General features: G+C 38.0%; 1 protein-coding gene across 2 annotated transcripts in view; it reads left to right on the forward strand.

Moving 5' to 3' along the window:
• Nucleotides 1-20435, forward strand: part of LOC306885974 (AT-rich interactive domain-containing protein 4A-like) — a 29665-nt gene extending 9230 nt beyond the window's left edge. For both annotated transcript variants that reach the window (XM_079442811.1, XM_079442812.1), the window contains exons 12-25: nt 446-518; nt 646-740; nt 1119-1216; nt 1847-2102; nt 6383-6630; nt 10143-10322; nt 10793-10877; nt 10969-11161; nt 13524-13586; nt 14052-15224; nt 16318-16422; nt 16902-17108; nt 17509-17655; nt 18598-20435. In XM_079442811.1, the coding sequence (XP_079298937.1) occupies nt 446-518; nt 646-740; nt 1119-1216; nt 1847-2102; nt 6383-6630; nt 10143-10322; nt 10793-10877; nt 10969-11161; nt 13524-13586; nt 14052-15224; nt 16318-16422; nt 16902-17108; nt 17509-17655; nt 18598-18701 (3027 nt within the window). In that variant the 3' untranslated portion in view covers nt 18702-20435. The remainder of the gene's footprint in view (nt 1-445; nt 519-645; nt 741-1118; nt 1217-1846; nt 2103-6382; nt 6631-10142; nt 10323-10792; nt 10878-10968; nt 11162-13523; nt 13587-14051; nt 15225-16317; nt 16423-16901; nt 17109-17508; nt 17656-18597) is intronic.
• The last annotated feature ends 682 nt before the right edge of the window (nt 20436-21117 follow it).

The following is a 21117-nucleotide window of genomic DNA, read 5'->3' on the forward strand; positions in this document are numbered from 1 at the left end:
TGCTTTTATTTAAGCCAATGTTTGTTTTTTCTAAATTAGTAAAAGAGTTGTTAATAGAATAAATAAGGAACCAGAAATCAGAGTAGGTAGGCTAAATTCTTCACAATTCCCATTTGCTGCTTACAGGATTTTAGCTTTTTTTTTTATATATATATATATATATATATATATATATATATATATATATATATATATATATATACAAATGATCTTTTTAATTTGCATGGTAGAGTCATGTTTTTACAGGGTGTTTTATGCAAAACTGTCACAGAGAGGATCAAAGTGTTTGGTAATTCATCCTCAGTCAGTGATCGATTAGATATGCACTGGGAAAACTGCTTTGTTGTTTATGTGGCCCATGAGTTTTAAAAAAAAGATGGTAATTGATCATTTTACTGTTGCCAAACATCAAATTCAGATGTTGCACTTGCTTTCTCTTAAACAGCCTGATGATGAGCCAGACCCAGAAGAAAGGGACCACTTTCTACAGCAGCTTTACAAGTTCATGGAGGACAGAGGTAATGCCTGCACATCACCGGTTGAGTTATAATCACTATGGGGGAAAAAAAAATAAAATGGGGATTAACAATCTTCCTGGGCACATTTTCAGTTTAACTCTTCTCTGCACCTTTGCTTTCCTTCCAGGGACGCCAATTAACAAACCTCCAGTGCTTGGCTACAAGGATCTCAACCTCTTCAAGCTCTTCCGACTGGTGCATATTCACGGAGGCTGCGACAATGTGAGTGTTCTTAGCATTCCCACCATCTGTTTATTGTACTCGGCAAGTGGGAAGTGAGACCTTGCCAAAAATATGAAGCGAAAGTGGCCGCTGATTGAATTTATGAAGTTCACAGAGCTGGACTGAGTTGAAAAATGGCGTGTTTATCAAATGCATGTTCTGTGAATGTTATTGAGGGTAATTATATTTGGGAGTTTGGACTGGTGATAATTGGGAAAACGGTTGAGATTGTTCGAGTGATGTCATGTTTCTCTAAGCTATTTGATCCCAGGGTGCGGTAGACAGATGTGCATGACACTACCAGCTCTGTGCAGCAAGAATTAGCACTTTTTGTCATCAAAAAGACTTGTGTAATGAGAGAGTTTATTTTGTTTTTAGATTGAAAGCGGCTCTATTTGGAAACAGATCTACATGGATCTTGGCATCCCGGTTCTGAACTCTGCTGCCTCGTACAATGTGAAAACAGCCTACAGAAAGTAAGTGCATGCTCTCGCAATTCCTGCTGTACAGGACTATATTTGTTTACTCAGCATCCAGTGTTCTTTTTGTGTCGTTGGCAAATGGAGACAATTTTCCACTTTGGATGTGACTTTTGCTGCACTGTTAAAGGAACATTTTGAGTTATGTACAACTTGATATTTATGGACTGCATCTGTGGCATGCTTTCGTCTACAGCAAACAGATTTTTTAAAACTTATTCTTCAGTGTAAACAAAGGAACAAAAAGCATGTTTACAGTAAATAAATTTTAAATTGAATGCCTAGCAGGCAAGTATGCAGTAACACAAACATTTCAGACATGCAGCTGTGCTGTTTCTAAGATATACCTCATTTCATGCTTAAATAAAAAATTAACCCAGCTCTTTTGAAAATTGAATCCTTGTTAAACAAGCATGGGGTCAAATATGATGATACCAGAGAATGGTTTCACTATCTTGACTGATGTCATTTGATGTTACAATTCTCTTGGCTGTCTCATTATCCTCTGCTGGAGTTTAAAAAAATAAATAAAACATTTGGAGAATGCACATATTTTAACTTAAAAAAAAAAAAGACTCCCCTTGATTAATATTGTTAACATTTATTATCTTATGACTTGAACCTCAGGTACCTGTACGGATTTGAGGAGTACTGCCGCTCCGCTCAGATCCAGTTCAGGACAGTGCACCACAATGAGCCACGACCAGACCACCAGCCAGAAGTGCAGTGCATTAAGACTGTGAAAAAAGAGAGCGAAGACACAGACAAGATGATGCAGCAGGTTACAGAGAAGCCTGGAACTAGCGAGGACAAACCTGCGGCAGACGCTGATGAGTCAGATGCTGAGAGCGAAAAGGGACACAAGGATATCTGCTCGCCCAGGGTGAGTGTCTATCTGTCTTTCTGTTGGGCTGCTCTCAGGATGTTGGATTTTCATGCTCAAAGACCTGCCAGCTGCAGAGCAAAAACACTTATATTACAAGTGGGGTTTTTTTAGGGCCCAAGCCAGTAAGGCGCAGGGCCCTATTGTTCTTCTAAGGATTATTATTTTTTTTTTTTTTTTTATTTTTTATTTCAATCATCCGGGCACTTTTGGGGGCCTTAACGTGCCCGAAAACTCTCGAAAATTGGCACGCACATTGGAACCTGCGGCCATTAGGACGCCGCTGAGGCTGGGACCTGGGCGTGGCACAGGGGCTCTACGGCGCCCCCTGGAAAATTGTCAGAAAACACGATGTATAGCTCACACATACTTGCACGTATTCATATGAAACTCGGTACACATATAGAACTCATTGAGCCGAACAACTTCCGCACAGCATGTCTTAGGCTCCGCCCAACAGGAAGTCGGCTATTCAGGGCTGTTTAAAAAGCGCATGCTCTGGAATTTGATATACTCCTCTGAGGATTTCCATACGATTGCCACCAAACTCGGTGAACATGATCTCAAGACATTGGGGACGCTAAATTGCGAAGATATTTTTGATATGTCGAACGGTTTGCCCGTGGCGAGGCGATGAAGTTATGGCGAAAAATGAGACCCAGGAAATGCCTAATAACGTCCACATACATTGTATGATGTAGATCAAACTCCAGTGGTTTGTTCGTTGTATGATGCCGATCGGATAGATGTGACTATTATGACTGAAAGTTATAGCGCCACCAACTGGCTGCAGGAAGTGTGTCGTTTTCAAAATGCTTTGAATTCAGCATCTTCTTTTTACTCGATTTGCTTCAAACTTCACCAGAATAATGTCAAAACACGGCCGATGTAAAACTGTGAAGGGAATATTGATATCTAAAATTATGTTGCCATGGCAACGTGTCAAAGTTGAAAATTCGTTTCTGGTGATTTTGAGGCAGATAACATGTTTAGAATGTCATGAAACTCAACACACATATGAGTATTAATGATAGTTAGACACTGGAAAAAGCTCATAAACGGGCGTGGAAGAGACACTCTATAGCGCCACCTTTTGTCAAAAATGAGGGGGTTAGTTTTAGCTACAGACCCCAAACTCGGTACATAAATTGTTCTAATTAATCCGGACAACTTTCTAATTTACAGTCATTAGCTACGACCAACAGGAAGTCGGCTATATTTATTTTAATGTGGGTTTTTTTTAAAAACGGGCTGTAAACAAATTAATACTCCTCCAAGCAGAAACACGGAAATCACACCAAACATTTTTTATCATGATGCCAAAATACTGAAGATGCTAAATTGCGGACGGATTTAGGATATCTTGAACGATGATTTAATGGCAATTTATTAAAGTTACAGTAAAAAAGATAATTATTTTTTTTTTTTATCTTTTAAGAGAAGCTTCCAAACACTTCATAAAAAATTACATACACAGAACCATACAGTCTGAGGATATGTGATTAATTTCATGAATTTACAATACACTATGCTTAGGAGAAAATTTAAAAACTATCAGAAAGCTGTTAGACTGCTGAGTGAGAGCTCCCTGCCAGCCTGCAGCTGAGTGAGGGGTGGGGTGTGAGTGACTGTGTGAGTGACTGTGTGGATTGAGGAGCTGGGTGAGAGAGAGAAAGAGAGAGAGAGGGTCTGTTTTTTAAAATCTTTAAAAAATGCTTATAAATCATTAAATAAGGTCTCAATTCTTAACATTAGGAAATGCATTAATTAACGTGAACTAACAATGAAAAATATATTTTTACAGCATGTTAATTCTTCCATGATAGTATGAACTAACAAAGAACAATTTTTTTAAAGCATTTATTAATCTTTTTAATGTTAGAAAAATAGTCATGTTCAAAAGATAAACTTTAAAATGTAATAATATATTAACACATTTTGGAATTAATATTGATCAACATTAAATGGTATATAATTATTAATGTTTATATATATATAATGATAGCTACAGACACCAAACTCAGTACATAAATTGTTCTTATTAATCCGGACAACTTTCTAATTTACAGTCATTAGCTACGACCAACAGGAAGTCGGCTATATTTATTTTAATGTGGGTTTTGTTTTTAAACAGGCTGTAAACAAATTCATACTCCTCCAAACAGAAACACATAAATCACACCAAACATTTTTTCTTATGATGCCAAAATACTGAAGATGCTAAATTGCGGACGGATTTAGGATATCTTGAACGATGATTTAATGGCAATTTATTAAAGTTACAGTAAAAAAGAGAAAACTTTTCTTTTTTTTTTTTCTTTTAAGAGCAGCTTCCAAACACTTCATAAAAAATTACATACACAGAACTATACAGTCTGAGGATATGTGATTAATTTCATGAATTTACAATACACTATGGAGAGCAGAAAATTAAAACTATCAGAGTTCTCCTGTCTCTGTGCTTCTAATGTTTGCGGTAGGTGACTGGGTGGGTGACTGACTGTGTGAGTTCAGTGAGTGTGGAGGGGGAGAGAGAGAGAGAGAGGGTCTGTTTAAACATCTCAATAAAATCCTTAAAAAATGCTTATAAAGCATTAAAGGTTTTGATAACACTTTATAATTAAGTCTCATTTGTTAACAGTAGTGAATGCATTAATTAACATGAACTAACAATGAAAAATATATTTTTTACAGCATGTTAATTCTTCATTGATAGTATGAACTTACAATGAACTAACAATGAACAAAATATTTTTTATATTAGAAAAATAGTCATGTTCAAAAGATAAAACTTTAAAATTTAATAATATATTAACACATTTTGGAATTGATTTTGATCAACATTAAATGGTATATATTTATTAATGATGTAAATTAACAACAGTTAAATAATGTTGTTTTTTAACATTGGTTAATTCACAAATAACATTAAATATTAACAATATATTTTTTACTTTATTAATTTGTGTTAGAAAAAATTATTCATGTTAGTTAATGGAAAAATAAATCATTAAAAAATGCTTATAAATCATTAAAAGCTTTGGTAACTATAATAATTTCTCATTTGTTAGCATTAGTAAATGCATTAACTAACATAAACTACCAATGAAAAATATATTTTCACAGAATTTAAAGTTTTATATGTTCTGTGTGTGTGTGTTTCACAGAATTGATGGTTTGGATTAACCCTTTAATTGCCGTATCCCTTAAAACCAAACTGCCAGAGGGTTACTGTGATGCTTGTGCTCGCTGGGCACCGTTTTATCGATGCCACCGGGGTGGCGTATTCTGACGGCTTGGGCCCGTCATCGCTGCTCGCAGCTATATTTTGTCCTTGAATGAGTTAGAGGAAATGCACATGATGATATTAGAGAATGGTTTCGCTTTCATGACCTGATGTCATGTGATGATACACTTCTCTTGGCTGTCTGATATGCATTTTTGACTTTTAAATTGATTTTAAGGACATGTCTGTTATTTTGAAAACATCCTGCATTTAAAGGAACAGTTCACCCAAAAATAAAACCTCACTCTCATTTCTTTTGAATACTGCTTGTTCCATAAAATGAAAACGAATGATGACCATGACTCTGAAGCAAGCTTTACAGGGCAAAGTGTGTGTGTGTGTGTGTGTGTGTGTGTGTGTGTGTGTGTCTAAGGCACCGAACCCCCAACTGCTCCCTGGGCGCCGCAGCATTGGCTGCCCACTGCTCCAGGTGTATGTTCACTACTGTGTGTACACTTGAATGGGTTAAATGCAGATCACAAATTCCGAGTATGGGTCACCATACTTGGCCACACACCACTTCCCCCCCCATATAGATAGATAGATTTATTAATTAATTCTAAAAATTAAATTTCTGTTTCCTTACTCACAGTTATCAATCTTTAGAGGACAACAGCACATGACTTTTTATGGTGCTTTTTTGACATTATTTGCTACAAATATACATACAGACTCTCAAACCTCTTTCATATTTATGCATATTTACTAATGAAAGTATTTAAAATGTTTACTGAACTATTCTTTTAAAAGGTTAGTGTTTGACCATTAAACATTTTGTTGTACTACAATTAAGAGATTTACTCTGCTGCTCTCGTAATTGTGAGTGTTTAAATGGTTATAATAGTTCTAGAACTAGGTTATCATAAACTTTCTCTTCATAGAACATGTGACATGACTTTAAATATTCAGAATAACCCATTTGTTTTTGAGTTTCACATTTATATTTTTCTTCCTAGCTAAAATATCTTTGTTGTATGTGTGTGTGACTCCTCAGGGCCGGCGGCGGTGTACAATGACCCCTGTGAAAATAGAGTTGAAAGAGCCTGAGAAACCGAAGGAGGAGGAGACACAAGGTGGAGGAGAAAACAGTGAAGAGGAGCAAAGGGAGAAATCTGATGGGGAGGCCCCTGGGAAACGACGCAGCCGCCGCTTTGAGGAGTCTGATAAAGATACTGATGATGAAGAACAGGATGATGATGAAGATGAGGAAGACTATGGCGAGAGATCCAGACTCAGGGACCGGTATGTCACTATCTGTTAAACCTGTTTAAAACTGTCTTGATGAACTGATTTATGGTACAATTCTGTAATGTTGTACCTAATGTCATTCACAACTCTGAATGCCTCTCTTGTGGAGCTTTTGGTAAGAAAACTGTCATGCATGTGATAAGGCTTAAAATTTTGGATTTGAACCTGTTCCTGCAGAGTCAGAAATGATGATACCAGAGAAAGGTTTCGCATACATGACTGATCTCATGTGATGTTACACGTCTCTTGGCTGTCTGATTTATCTCTGCATTTAAACAGGAGAAATAGTGTTAATTCAGAGCTACCTAGATTTTTTTGAGACATTTTGTTGAAAGGGGCACAGTGCCTTATTACAAACTGATATCTTTACAGTTGGACTTCAACTAACTAAAGCCCTATTCGCACAGGATTAGTATTATCTGGGGACCATGTGTGATTTTGAAATTACCCCCCCACCCCCATCTGAATTTCGCGTGGTGCATTCGCACGGGATAAGCGAAGCCTGTGATTTTACTCGAAATTACTGACTTATCTCCAGGATACTCGGATGTCAAGGCTTTGAGAGTCCCGTTCTATGCTCCAGATGGATTTAACAAAAGAAAAGAAACTAATATAGTTCTGTGCCCCGTGTCATTTACATTTCACCAGGTTAAAATAATATCTCAAGCTTTACGCTTGATTTATTTGTAACACATTAAACCTTTTCAGCTTTCTCTTTCTGCAAATTGTATGGTGTAGCGATATGACAGCACCCAAAATACTATCAAACACTCCAACGCAGCTCCATTCTTTGTGAAAGATGGATAAAAAGGCGCACAGGAAACAAAAACCTTGAAAAATTATATACGACCCGCCAAATGCTGGCCAAATCACAGAGATGCTGATTCGCATTCAGGACTAAAATTATCACAGGACCTCGGTGTTCTGCGAAATATGGTAGGTCATTTGCGGGGGAATTTTTACTTTACAAATTACAGACATGGTCGATTCGCACAGGATTAAGATCACAGACAACCTCCGCAATTATTACAAATGACTGGAGGTCACCAGGTAATACTAATCCCGTGCGAATAGGGCTTTAGTTAAAGGGGTCCTATTATGCGTTTTCACTTTTTGAGTTTTAGTCAGTGTGTAGTGTGTATGTTTGGACATAAAAAGATCTACAAAGTTACAAATCTCAAAGTCCACTTCAAAGGGAGATATTTTGTTTAAAAAAAATTCCTTTTCAAGAATTACAGCGAACGGCTCGTTTGGACTACAAAGTTGTTTTCCTGTATTTGTGACATCACAAAGTGGTCCATTAGAATATCATTAAAATAAATCCCGCCTACGGAAATTTGAATGGTTGGCGGGTGGGGAGAACGCTTGATTTAGCACTGCACATTTCAAAATCGAAACCCGGTGCGGGTGTTTTTATATCACTGTATTTCTGAACTGATCCGACTGCCTTCATAAAATTTTGAATGTCATTTTCATTTCATCTTGCATGTAAAGTCTGTTTGTGAGCGGAGCTCTGCTTTGTGTACAGCGTTACCGGGGAAACCTCGATCTCTCCTGCTCCAACAGCGCCTCCTGCTGACAGAGAATTAATTTGCATATATATGCCTCCACAAATAGTGTAACTCTGAGACTATGGTAGAAATAAATTCAACTGTATAACAGTTTCAGTGCAATTCATGTTATAATGTTAGAATTAACAAACAATAAAAATAATACATATTACTGTTGCACTTATCTGTACATAGTAAATGCAGTTATGTTTAAGCTGTTGTTGACATCCCATCTAAAACGTGATTTGGCCAAAAAAAAACAACAATAACGTTACCACTTTAATATGTCTTGCAATATCCGTGAGTGCAAAGGTTCTGCGCGATCCACAATATTGATATAGAAATATAGACACACTTGCTGTTTTAGCAAGGGGCGGAGCAATACTGAAACGCCATTCGCCAATCACAATGCACTGGGACAGCTAACCAATCACAACACATTTCGTTTTTCGGAAGGCGGGCCTTCATCAAACCCAGAACTATTTGAGCCGTTTGTGCCAGGCTGTGGAGAAAGGTATTGTAATAATCTAAATTATGTGAAAAATAATGCGATTTTTCTAACCACCAAGCATGAGAGCATGTTCTAGTACACCCCCAAAACAAAATCAAGACTTAAGAGCGTAATAGGATCCCTTTAAGTTAAAATTGCCTGTTTTTGCTAAAGAGGTTTTCATTACCTCAAAAAATTACTTGCTGTTGTTCATCACGTTGCACCACTTTGCTGTTTAGGGGCTGATATGTAAATTAGGTGATCATACATTAATTTGCTTGTGGTTGGGATGGCAGTATTGCAATTTGTGCAGCTTAGTTTCTATAGGCTGGGGGAGATTTTGAGTAGAGATGGTTTTGGATATTTGTTTTGAAGGAAGTTTCTTGCGCTCCCCAAGGTGGAATTTATTTGATTAAACAGTAAGAAGAGTAATTTGAAATATAATTTTTTTTTTCTATTTTAATATATTTTAAAATGTGACACTTTTTCAGCAGCCATAACTCGCATGATCCTTCGAAATCATTCTAATATGCGGATTTCATTCTCAAGCAACATTTCTTATCAGTGTTGAAAACAGTGGCGTTTAATGTTTGTGGAAACTGATACATTTTTAGAATTCTTTGATAAACTTTGAAAGTTCAAAAGAACAGCATGTGTTTGAAATGCATTTTTTTAAAGTTGCCAGCCACCGCCAGCATTTGATGATTTTCACCTAAATTTGACGCCCTCAAAATATTTTCTGCTATGAGCATAAATCAAAATAAAGAACCGAGCCTCTGCTTTTAATAAAAAAAAAAAAAACTTTTATTCTATCTTCATGTGTTCATGTTTTATCGCCACTTAAATGCACACAGGTTTCATCAGAAATGCAACATTTTGGACAAAAGACGGAGAAAAATGCATTTTTATCAAAGTGCATTTTCAAGAAAAAATGCATTCAAATGTCTCATTCTTTCACCTGTAAATAATTATATGAATAACTGAAATTGCATTCAATAAACAGAACAGACACACACACACGTTTATACACACAAACACACACATATAGGCTACATATACATACTGTACATACACAAGCGCGCACACACATTCAGATTGATGGTTTATCGGTCCATATATGATCTACATTTTTCTCTGATCCTTCCATTTATGCCGATCGTCTTGTATTCGGACCCGGAAGTCCCGTAACTCATTCAGGACATGCTCTACGGCTTAACTTACCGTAATATACCTAGAACACGGATTGCCGTAAAAACTCGTCTTTGGTGGGGAAGCGTTGTCTCTTAATTGACGAGAGATATCGTCAATGGCGGGGAAAGAGTTAAAATTCTTACTGATGCCAAACTTTTGAATAGTAGTATGTCTAATATAGTATATCAAAAAACAAAAGTCCAGTTTTCTATGATATGGTCCTTTTAAAATCTCTGTGTGGATAAAGAGTCGAATCATTCGTGCTTGTTTGACAGAGATGAGAGGGAGGAGAATGACGGCTGTGAGGACTCTGAGCATTCTGTGACTGGCACTAAAGTCAAAGTGAAATACGGCAAGGGGAAGACGCAGAAGATCTATGAAGCTAACATCAAGAACACACAGACTGATAATGGAGAGGTTCTTTACCTGGTGCATTATTACGGCTGGAATGTGAGGTGAGGTGTTGATGTGACTGCCCTTTAATGTTTATTTCACTTGTCATATGAAATGAGTGATTAGTGGATAATGACTGGATGCTTGTGAAAATTATGGATGAATTGAGCCTGCAGATATATATTGAATATTGTATATACTGCCCATTTCTGCTAAAAATTGAAGGTTTGTTAAAAGAGAATGGGGTCAAATATGATGATACCAGAGAATGGTTTCGCTAACTTGACTGATGTCATGTGATGTTATACTTCTCTTGGCTGTCTGATTAACCTCTGCTTGAATTTTACATATGTTGTAATAAACCTTTAGGCTGTTACTATTAGAGATTCCAATATGTGAGATTTCGTACCTCTCAAACTGCATGGGTTAAATGTCCGTTATACATTGTTCATGAAGCCTGAAAGGGTTATTTATTGTTCACCTTGTGAATGATGACAATATTATTCAAGAGATTGTTTTGTCTCTGTAACAGATATGATGAATGGGTCAAGGCAGATCGAATAATATGGCCTATCGATAAGGGTGGAACAAAGAGAAAACAAAAGAAAAAAGTGAAGGTGAGTGGCAGTCTGTCTTAAAAACAAAAACAGTATTTATCTTGAGAACCTTGGGAAAAAAAAAATACTTTTGTGCTTTGTTTCACCATAGAATAAAGAAGATGGGGAGAGGGAGAAAGACGAGGATAAACCGGCCAAACAAGGGATACGACGAGGCCGTCCTCCACTCAAATCCACCCCTCCCAGCACTTCCCGCAGTTTGTCCAAGACCCCCAGCAGCGAGGGTCGATCCAGCAGCAAGAACTCGCGGCCCGCAGATGCCTCTGCCCTGCCAAATGGAGAGGGTAAGACTATCCATGTCAAAAGCTGGGTGTATAACTTATGTGATGTTGCAGCTGAAGTTCAGGTATGGTAATAACATCATGATGTGTTCTGCGTTTTTTTTGTGTTTTTTTTTTACACCACCTTCCTGTCAGAAGTAACAGAAAGCTGCATTTTGCCATATGATGAACAAACATTCTAGTTTCTATAGTAAGCTTAATGGCTTGGTGGGTTTTGTTCAACTTTACTACTGTTATAAGTTACACTTTTATTTATTTGGTGCATGCTTTTTATCTGAAGCATCTAATAGTGTATTCAATGTCAGTGTTTCCCACAGACTCAATGCACTCTTATTTGTAGCGGCATATGTATGCAAATTCATCTCTGTTGAAGTGGTAGAGATCGAGGTTTCCCCGGCAACGGCTGTACACAAAGCAGCGCTCCGCTCACAAACGGTGCATTATCAGACATTACATTCAAGATGAAATGAAAATGACATCCAAAATTTTCTGAAGACCGTCCTTCAGAAATGCAGTGATATAAAAACACCCGCACTGGGTTTCGATTTTGAAACGTGCAGTGCTCCCTTATTCAACAAAGTCAAAGCCTTTTAGAAAATCTATTTGTGGCAGTCAGTTTCCGTAGGGTCTGGCTGCAGACTTGCACTCTCAGGTGACCCTTGCTTCCGCGGGTGACGTCACTTGCAGTCTTTTTTATTTTGTTCTATTTATTGATTATTTTTTGTTTGAATCGCTCAACATTTTACAACAGTAGCCAGGTGGTGAAGACAAGAAAAAAGAAACTAAATAAAGTCACTTGCAATTGCCGCTTGCACTCTCCGCTAACTGCGACGAATCGTGTGCGTTGCCATGGAGACAAGACACTGTGGTGCTTAAACTATTAAAACTAATTTAGCGCAATAACGAACAGGGTCCTGCTAGTCACCTGTAGGAGAAAAAGACCAGACCCGCAAATCTGTGGCTACAGAACAGCAGAATATGAACGCAATGCGCAAAGTTTCTCATTAAGCGTTTTCCTCCTGCAGAAAACCATAAACACTTAATATGGCTTAATGTATCTTAATACATTAAGCACAATTAAAAGATAAAATTCGATGTATAGTTATTATTAAATGTACTACAAGGCAAGCAGACGGCCATGAACGCAATACGCTAATTTTAACTTGTCCTCTCATACAGCAAAATGCTTAATGTGGCATAATGGACTAAATTTAATAATCATAATAATAAGGGACTTAAGGGTATACTGTAGTCTTTGACGAAGATGATAAAGACAATTCATTAGCCTACAAGTCTTGTTGACACAAAAATACAGACCAGCAGATATGAACGTGCATTATGAAATGCAATAAATGATATTAAAAGGATGCAATGCGTTAAATTGCACGTTAAACGTTTTCCTCCCATAGAAAATCATTTTAAATACAACATGTAATATAGCTTATGGACAAAGACAATGTGTAGACCGTTTATTCTATTTTTGAAAAAAAAAAAGAAAAGTGAAACTTTGCGTGTTGTGTTTGATCTGGGTTATATACATTTACATTTATATACCTATACATATACTTGTATACCTATACATTTAGTTATGTATATTTTAATAATGATGAGAAGCATATTGAGTTTGCACTTTATTATCTTACTCCATTATGCTACATTATCCTATGTTTTGCGTTATAGAAGGAAAGTACTATATACATATTCATTATATTAATAAACTGTATATTGAATTTGATATTTTAATAGCACTATCTTAACACATTAAGCCAGATTAAGTGTTCATGGTTTTCTGCAGGAGGAAAACGCTTAACGAGAAACGAGCTGTTCTGTAGCCACGGATTTGCGGGTCTGGTCTTTTTCTCCTACAGATGACTTTCAGGACCCTGTTCGTTATTGTATTAAATTTGTTTTAATAGTTTTAACCCCCAGAGCGTCTTGTCTCCATTGGCAACGCACACGATTTGTCGAATGTAAGTGAAGTGACATTCAGCCAAGTATGGTGACCCATACTCGGAATTCGTGCTCTGCATTTAACCCATTCATAGTGCACACACACAGCAGTGAACACACACACACCGTGAACACACAAAATAAACACACAAAAGCAAAATAAAAAAGACTGCAAGTGACGTCACCCGAGGAAGCGCAAGTGTCTGAGTGTGCAAGTACTGAGCGTGCAAGTCTGCAGCCAGACTCTTCTCGTCAGTTTTGATATTGTGGCGGGCTGCCACAAATAAATCAATGTATGGGAAACACTGAATGTACACATTTTACCAGAACATTTGTATGTTCAATGGGACCCCATGACCTTGGCTAGTGCTTTAATATTTAACTTTTTTTTTTTTTTTTATATATATTTGAACAGGTACTCCTCGTCGGCGAACAAGGAGAACTTCTGGGATGTATGATTCGGATAGAGGATCTAATGGTAAGAGCAGCTCACATCGCTTTGAATCGATAGAAAAACAACACCTGCTAAAACAGATAGCTTGATGGTTTTTTTAAAGTGCATCTTTAAAATAAATGTAAAGGATTGTATTCTTTAACTTATTCTAAAACTCAGTTTCTCAATATGAAATGAAAGGCCTGCTATTATGTGGAAATTTATATATGAGAAATATAAATGGGTAACCTCATGCTAAACTGCAGGGTTAAAATCACATGAAATTGTGCTACAGTTTGTACAATTTACAAGTTTGTCCAATGCCACTTACCACCCCATTTTAAATTTAATTGGGTCCGGTGTTGACTTTTTCTACAGTTGCTCAGAAAAAACAGATAATTGCTTTAATTGTCCTATACGTCTGTGCATCACTAGTTTTAAGCGTCACACCTGATGGTTAATGTTCATGCGCACTGACGTGTATATTCTTTCTTTTATTCATGTTTTTAGATTCAGGGAACTCCTCGGATGATAGTGAGTGCGAGGAATCGCCTGAGAAGAAGCTGGAATGGACCGAGACAACCGATCCACCCCTGACAGCAAAACAAGAGGCAGCTGAGAATCTCCCAGAGGAGAGCACAATGCCAGAACCTGCGCAGACTGAGCCTGAACTTCCCAGCAGCCCTCAGGAGATGCCCAACTTCAAGGAGAGCGAGAGCAAACCCGAGGAAGACACATCCCTGCTCCCTGTTGAGTCTGATGACGGATCTCCAAAACCAAGAGCGAAGAAGCCTCGTTTGAAAGAACCAGGATCAGAGACTCCCACACAAATGCCTGCCGCTGCTAATCACACCGAGACAGAGGAACCCTCCACTCCTCCGCGACCTGTGAAGAAATCCCAGGAAACGCCAAACAGCAGTCCCGTAGAGAGAATAAAGCCGGTGGAGACAGCCGACTCAGACACAGACTCCGCAACAGAGGACATCGGCCCATCAGAGCGAACCACCGCAGTGAAACGCAAAGTCACCGAACAGCGAATGCCAGAAAAGAAAATCTGCCTGGACAGAAAAGAAGAACCCAAAATGCTTTCTCCAGTTAAAACCCCACTGCTGGAGAAGAAACCTGATCCTGAGAAGACCGAGGTGATGCAGAAACCAGAGGAACACCCTTCTCCAACATTATCATCTCCCAGCAAAGATATAGAGTTGAAATCTGAGATGCCCGCTCTTACCAGAGAGGTGCACCTCAGGGTGGAACCTCCTTGCCCAGAGCTGGAGGATCCAACAACAACCACAAACGAGGAAATGATGCCTCAAATCGGCCCCGAAGCGCTGGTCTGCCATGAAGTGGACCTTGACGATCCAGAGGAGAAGGACAGGCCCTCGGGTGAAGAGTTGCTGATAATGATGAAGGAAGCGAAAGCTCAGCCTCTAGAGATTTCCGACCAACTTCCTCATGTCTTGGCTGCAGTGGGACCTCCACGACTGTTTTCCCCGTCTTCTACCCCTAGCCCGGACGAATCGCACAGCACTAAGAGTGAGAGCGACGCCACCATCGAAGTGGACAGCGTGGCAGAATCACAGGAGGGGCTCGGGGAGAACGAGTCAACTCATAGCTTTGATGCTAGTGCAAGTTCAAGCAATTCCAGCATCTCACTGCAGGATCGAGATGGAAAGGACAGAGGTAGGTTAAAGCTTGATGCACATTTAGGGTGCTTTCACATCTGTAGTTTGGTTCATTTGGTCCGGACCAAAGGCAAAAAATTATACATTGTTGCTATTTTTAGCCGTTTTGGTTCCTTTTCACACCACACTGTTTGCTCTGGTCCGAACCAGCTGAAACGAACCAAAATGCAGTCACGTGACAACATCCGCTTCACTTGTTGGCTAGATGTGTCTATGAACGCATTCCCTAAACTGCTTTTCGATTGGTCAGAACGAGCGTGCGGGAAAATTCCAACGGTGCTCCAGGAAGTAAACAAAGACAGGAGTAAAATGCAGCAGACAGCACACTGCTATTTTGAGGCTCCGCACCTCCTCACAACCCCAAGACCTGCCATGCTAAACTGCAAACTGTCAACAAACACTTCCTCATCCTATAATGCACAGCGCAGCTGGTTTAGTCCAAAAATGCACAGTTCTTTTTGCGGTTGGGTCTGTTTAAGGTCGGATCGCGTTCTCACCACAAACGAACCGCTCCAGGGTTCGTTTGAAAGCGTACCGAGACCACCTCTTCAAAGAGGTCTCGGTACGCTTGTTTGGTCCGCTTTTGGTGCGCACCCGAGTGCGATTGCTGCTTTCTCACCTGCCCAAACGAACCGCACCAAGAGGGGAAACGAACTCTAGTGCGATTCAACCGAGCTAAATGAGGCAGGTGAGAAAGCACCCTTAGATAATGCCAATAGGGACTGAATTACAGTGTGTACAATGGATTGTACTGTTGTTTAACAGCATACCGATTGTTTAGCTGATGAAATGTGTATCCAAAAAAAAAAGTTTAAGACAAAAGCTCCAGAAAACAGTTTTAAAAGTTGAGTTGTGATATGTGATCTTAGGACCTTTTATACAGTGCGTGTTTTCATAAAGACTGTAAGTCAGCCCCTCACAACCTTGTTTTCACCTGTGTTAAATTCAATATAGCGTCTAACACGATTAAGTTCTATATATTGTCTATCACTATATTTGCATTATTTTTGTCAAAGAAATCATTTGACTTCTTGGCTGCTTTTGTTCTGTGAGGTTCACTTATTTGTTTTGTTCCTAATCTGAATTTTCAGGTCAGAAGAGGTTATTGGATTGCACTACTGGCTCATCGGCCAAGAAGCAAAAACGCAGCCAGAAACGTTCAAGCGCTGTATGTAAAACAGAGAAGAATGGAGCAGGTGAGTGTTTTGATGCAAGTTCAAAGCCTTGAAAGCATTTATGGATTGATGTCCAAGACAGGGTTTACTTTTTCTATTAGTTGTTTGCTATAAACTGATATTGAAGTTGTTGTTGTTATAATAATAATAATAATAATAATTTATCTAATTTTATTTTATTCCTTATGATTCATATCCTGAAAGGTTAGGTCAGGTTTAATAAATTAGTTTTTTTAGTAAATATTATTGAATATATGTTAATAATATGAGGTTGGAGTCAAATATGATGATACTAGAGAATGGTTTCGCTAACTTGACTGATGTCATGTGATGTTCTACTTCTCTTGGCTGTCTGATTAACCTCTACTTCATTTCTTATGCTCAAAACTAAACATTTTAGCTTTAATTTCTATTTGTTACCAGTGATAGCTTTAACTGTGTATGAGGGGCCATTTTTGTCTTCTACTCAAACCTGATAAAATCTCTCTCTACGTCTCCAGGTCACAGTAGCGACAGTGAGGATCTGTCAGCCATGGACAGCTCTAATAAGCAAACCCCAGTCAAGCACTCCAGCCTATCCAAGAGCCAGAAGCTTTCTCGGTCGCCCGGTCTGGTTTCTCCCAACACTAAAGACATGGAGAAAGACAAGCACAAAGAGAAGCAGTCCGTTCCTTCCCCCCGCGCACATAAGTGGTCTTGCCAGCTGAGTGAGTTTCATGCTTTGCTGCCTTCAGATGTTTTATAACACATACTTAGTAGATACATGCACATTGGACATTTGATACTCGTTATTTCCACTTATTATGCTGCCAATTAACAAAATCCAGACTGTATTAGAAGACTTTTTCTTTTGGTTATATCGGAGATGCAATTGATTCATACAGTTTAACTATTAGTGTACAATTTAACTTTTGATATGCATCAAAGGTTGGTTTATAGATAGGATTATGTAAATACAATATATTGGCTCATTTTAAAGCTTAACTGTACCCAGATGTCTTCTAAAGTGGATCCATGCAGCTGTAGTTGAAGTGTCTGTAATCTCAGATGAATTCTTGGAGACTTTTACATCCTGTCCTGACTGGTTCCTGCTTCTGTTTTTCACAGCTGAGCTGGACAGCATGTCAAGTACTGAGCGCATTTCATTCTTGCAAGAGAAGCTACAGGAAATCAGGAAGTACTACATGTCACTCAAATCTGAGGTGGCTTCCATCGACAGGAGGCGGAAAAGATTAAAAAAGAAGGAAAGAGAAGGTAAATGTGCATTTAAAAAAATATATATATTTTGTCCATTTTCTTCTTCTACTACTACTATTATTATTATATATTATGATTATTTTATCCCACTTCTCTTCCTGTCTCACTACTGTCCTGTCAAATGAAGGCAGAAATGCCCCCAAAAAATAAATAAATAAAATTTAAAATAGTAATAATGGCTTTTTTTTTTTTTTTGCATCTATTCTGTTAAAAAATATATATAAATGGTGTTTGCATTTTTCAATTTCTTGTCTCTTGTGAATTGACCTTTGACTTAATTGTAGTAATAATAATAATAGTAGTAGTAATTATGTATTTATTAGTTTATAACATTTATTATTATTATTAAACCGATAATAAAAATGACAATAAAATATTCATTTAAAGGGCACCTATTATGCCCCTTTTTATAAGATGTAATATTGGCCCTGGGTGTCCCCAGAATGTGTCTGTGAAGTTTCAGCCCAAAAATACCCACAGATCATTTATTATAACAGCTGGAAAATGTCATTTTTGGGGTGCGTCAAAAAAAAAGAGCTGATTTGGAGTATGGCTTTAAATGCAAATGAGCTGCATATTCCCGCCCTGTCTCCAGAAGAGGGCGTCGCATATACGTCTCTGCATTACATATCTACAGCAATAAACAGCTGGGTAGTGGGTAGTGGGTAGATTTTTATTATTGTTGGGTGGTTGTTCACACATTGCCAACACACAATTATATCCAAACATATATTTTAAACCATGTAAAAGTGGATTTTGCATAAGTGCCCTTTAATAATAATAATAATAATAGCTATGATTAATGTTTTATGTTTATTCTGTTCATCAGGTTTAAAGAGTTTGAAAATTGCACTGAATGTTCATAAATGTAAACCATGTTTGAATGTCAATATCTGGCCTTTTTGTGATTTTTCTTGACCCCTGATTTCTCATCAACAGTGTCCCACACCACAGCGTCCACATCATCAGGCTCGTCCGACACCGGCATGAGCCCGTCTTCAGCTTCCCCCACGCAGAACACTGTGGCCGTCGAGTGCAGGTGATGTCACGCCCATGTCCCGCCCCCTGCCCTGCTCCGCCTTCTCAGCATCCTGCTGCCTCCTTGGAGACACACTGGCATACTGACGGGCCAGAGCAAGCAGCCAATAGCACTCGACTGCCCACCGCCTCCACGTCTCCTCTGATCCCTATTGGCCACTCCCACCTTCTGCACTTTGTAAACTGATTCTGCCTCCTCTCGCTCACTGTCGCACCAGGGAACAGACTCCACGTGAGGGTTGAATGTAATCTATGAAATCAAAGCTTACGATTTATCCATCCAGAACGAATACGACAGCACTTATCACTTCGCTCTCTACAAACGCTGAACAGAAACCTCCTCTTACTGCTTCTGCGCAGCAGGGACTGAATTTGGATGCAGTAGTCAATCAGTTGTACGTTCCTCTATCAGAACATAGTCTCAGATCCCTAGGTAATGGTCACCTTAACCAGCTGGACATGGTTATTCAAAGAAAGGTCAATTGTAGTGTGCTTGTTCCATCAGAACTGCCAAAGTACATGTTACAGCAGAGTGCCCTATTTTGGAAAAGTATTGACAAAGTCAATTGCAAAAGGGAATGTAGTTTACTGAAAACTGCAGCTGGCGTCTTCCACTTCTATCTTAGTATGCGAGCACAGAGAATTATGCAAAACCTATTTTTGTTGTCTCTTTTTAAGAAAATGAAAACTAAAAAAAACTACATAACATGTTTACAGTGGAAGTTACGAGATAAAACTGTTTTCAGTGGACTAATTTCCTTTGCAAATGTATTTTGTCTTTTTATATGTAATTGCAGAGTTTTATTTTAGTATGGAAAATTTCAAAAATTATATATCACAGCCGTGAAGTTATTTAATGAAAGATTTCTAGAGCTGAAATTTTTGTGTAAAATAAAGGTGTTATCTTGCAACTTGTTAAATATATTTATTCAGTCCGTGGAAAGCATTTTTGTATTTTTTACAAGATGAGAATCACAATCGTCCCATATTCGGTTCGGTCGGTGGGGTAGAAAGAATGAGAATTTTGTCGGGTTATCTTGAACCCTTGAATGTGACGTCACAATTTGGGTAACTACTGTGCAGTAAACCGCATCTTCCCGTTTTTGTTTCTTTCCCTCCATTTGGGCCTGAAGCTCCCCTGATGGAAAACCAGAAATTGGTGACCTGCTTTTTCCTCGCCATCCTTGTTTATTTCAGATTGCCTGGTACTTTATAATTTAATCCTTAATTCTCATTTTAATTTTGAGTTCTTGACCAATTGAATAAACGAGTTGCTTCTCACAGGAGTATGTTAAGCCCAGGGGTTTCTTACCGATTGTTCCTTTTGTAAATAGATCTTTCAAAAACCATGTATTTGAAAAATACATTTTACACAAACTGTAAAAATGATTTATTATTTTTTAAACCGTACATCTTTGTATATTAATTTTCCTTTTCTATGTCAAGTTGGTAGAAGCATTAGCACATCTTTAGACTGTATATACACTCGACCATTGAGGAACCTAAACCCAAGCTCTCTAGAGTGATGACCCATATGACTATGTTGAACATTTTATGCTGTAGGCATCGATTAATTCACTGCGATGAAATTGTGAAAACTTGCTTCCCTGTGACTTCAGTTTATTTACAGATTCCTGGATGAAGAAATGAAGGCATTAGGTTCCTGAGCAAAGCCATTGTATCTTTATGTAAAATAAGAAGAGGTCTTCTCATTTCTAATAAAGTTTTGAAATATTCAGAAATATTTTTCTTTCTTTATTAACTGGTTGAAAACTCAGGGGAACATTTTAACACAGAAAAATGCATTCCTGTATTTTTAGGACAAAATATGGACGTCAGAATTTTCCTTCAAATTTTAATCCCACTAATTTTTTATAAGATTAAATCCACATGGTTTAAAGGGAGTATAAGCAAATACTACCACAGTGTGGAAATACTTCACATTTAATTTTCAGTTCACACAATTAAAAATTGCATTGGAAACGGTTATAAAAAAAATCTATTTAATTTGGACTGAATTATGATTTATGGCCTTGTTTTCTGAGATTCATCTAGCTAATCAGTACCAATCAAATCTACGACGAGCCTGCACTTGTTAAAGGAATTAATCAGTTTAATAATAAAATGTTCAACAATTTGCTGAATTTACTCACCCTCAGGCCATCCCAAAATGTAGATCAGTTTGTTTCTTCTTGGGAACAGGTTTGGAGTAATTTAGTTTTACATCACTTGTTGGATCCTGTTCATTGAATGGGTGCCGTCAGAATGAGAATCCAAACAGCTGATAAAAAAATAATCCACAAGTAATCCAGTCTGTTAGTTCATATCTTGTGAAGTGAAATGTGGTTTGCTTTAATTTAACACCATTGCTTCTAGCTAAAATACAAGTCTACTACCCATAATATTGCTTTCTACAATCAC

Source organism: Barbus barbus, assembly GCF_936440315.1.
Source record: "Barbus barbus genome assembly, chromosome: 20".
In the NCBI taxonomy this organism is placed as follows: Eukaryota; Metazoa; Chordata; class Actinopteri; order Cypriniformes; family Cyprinidae; genus Barbus; species Barbus barbus.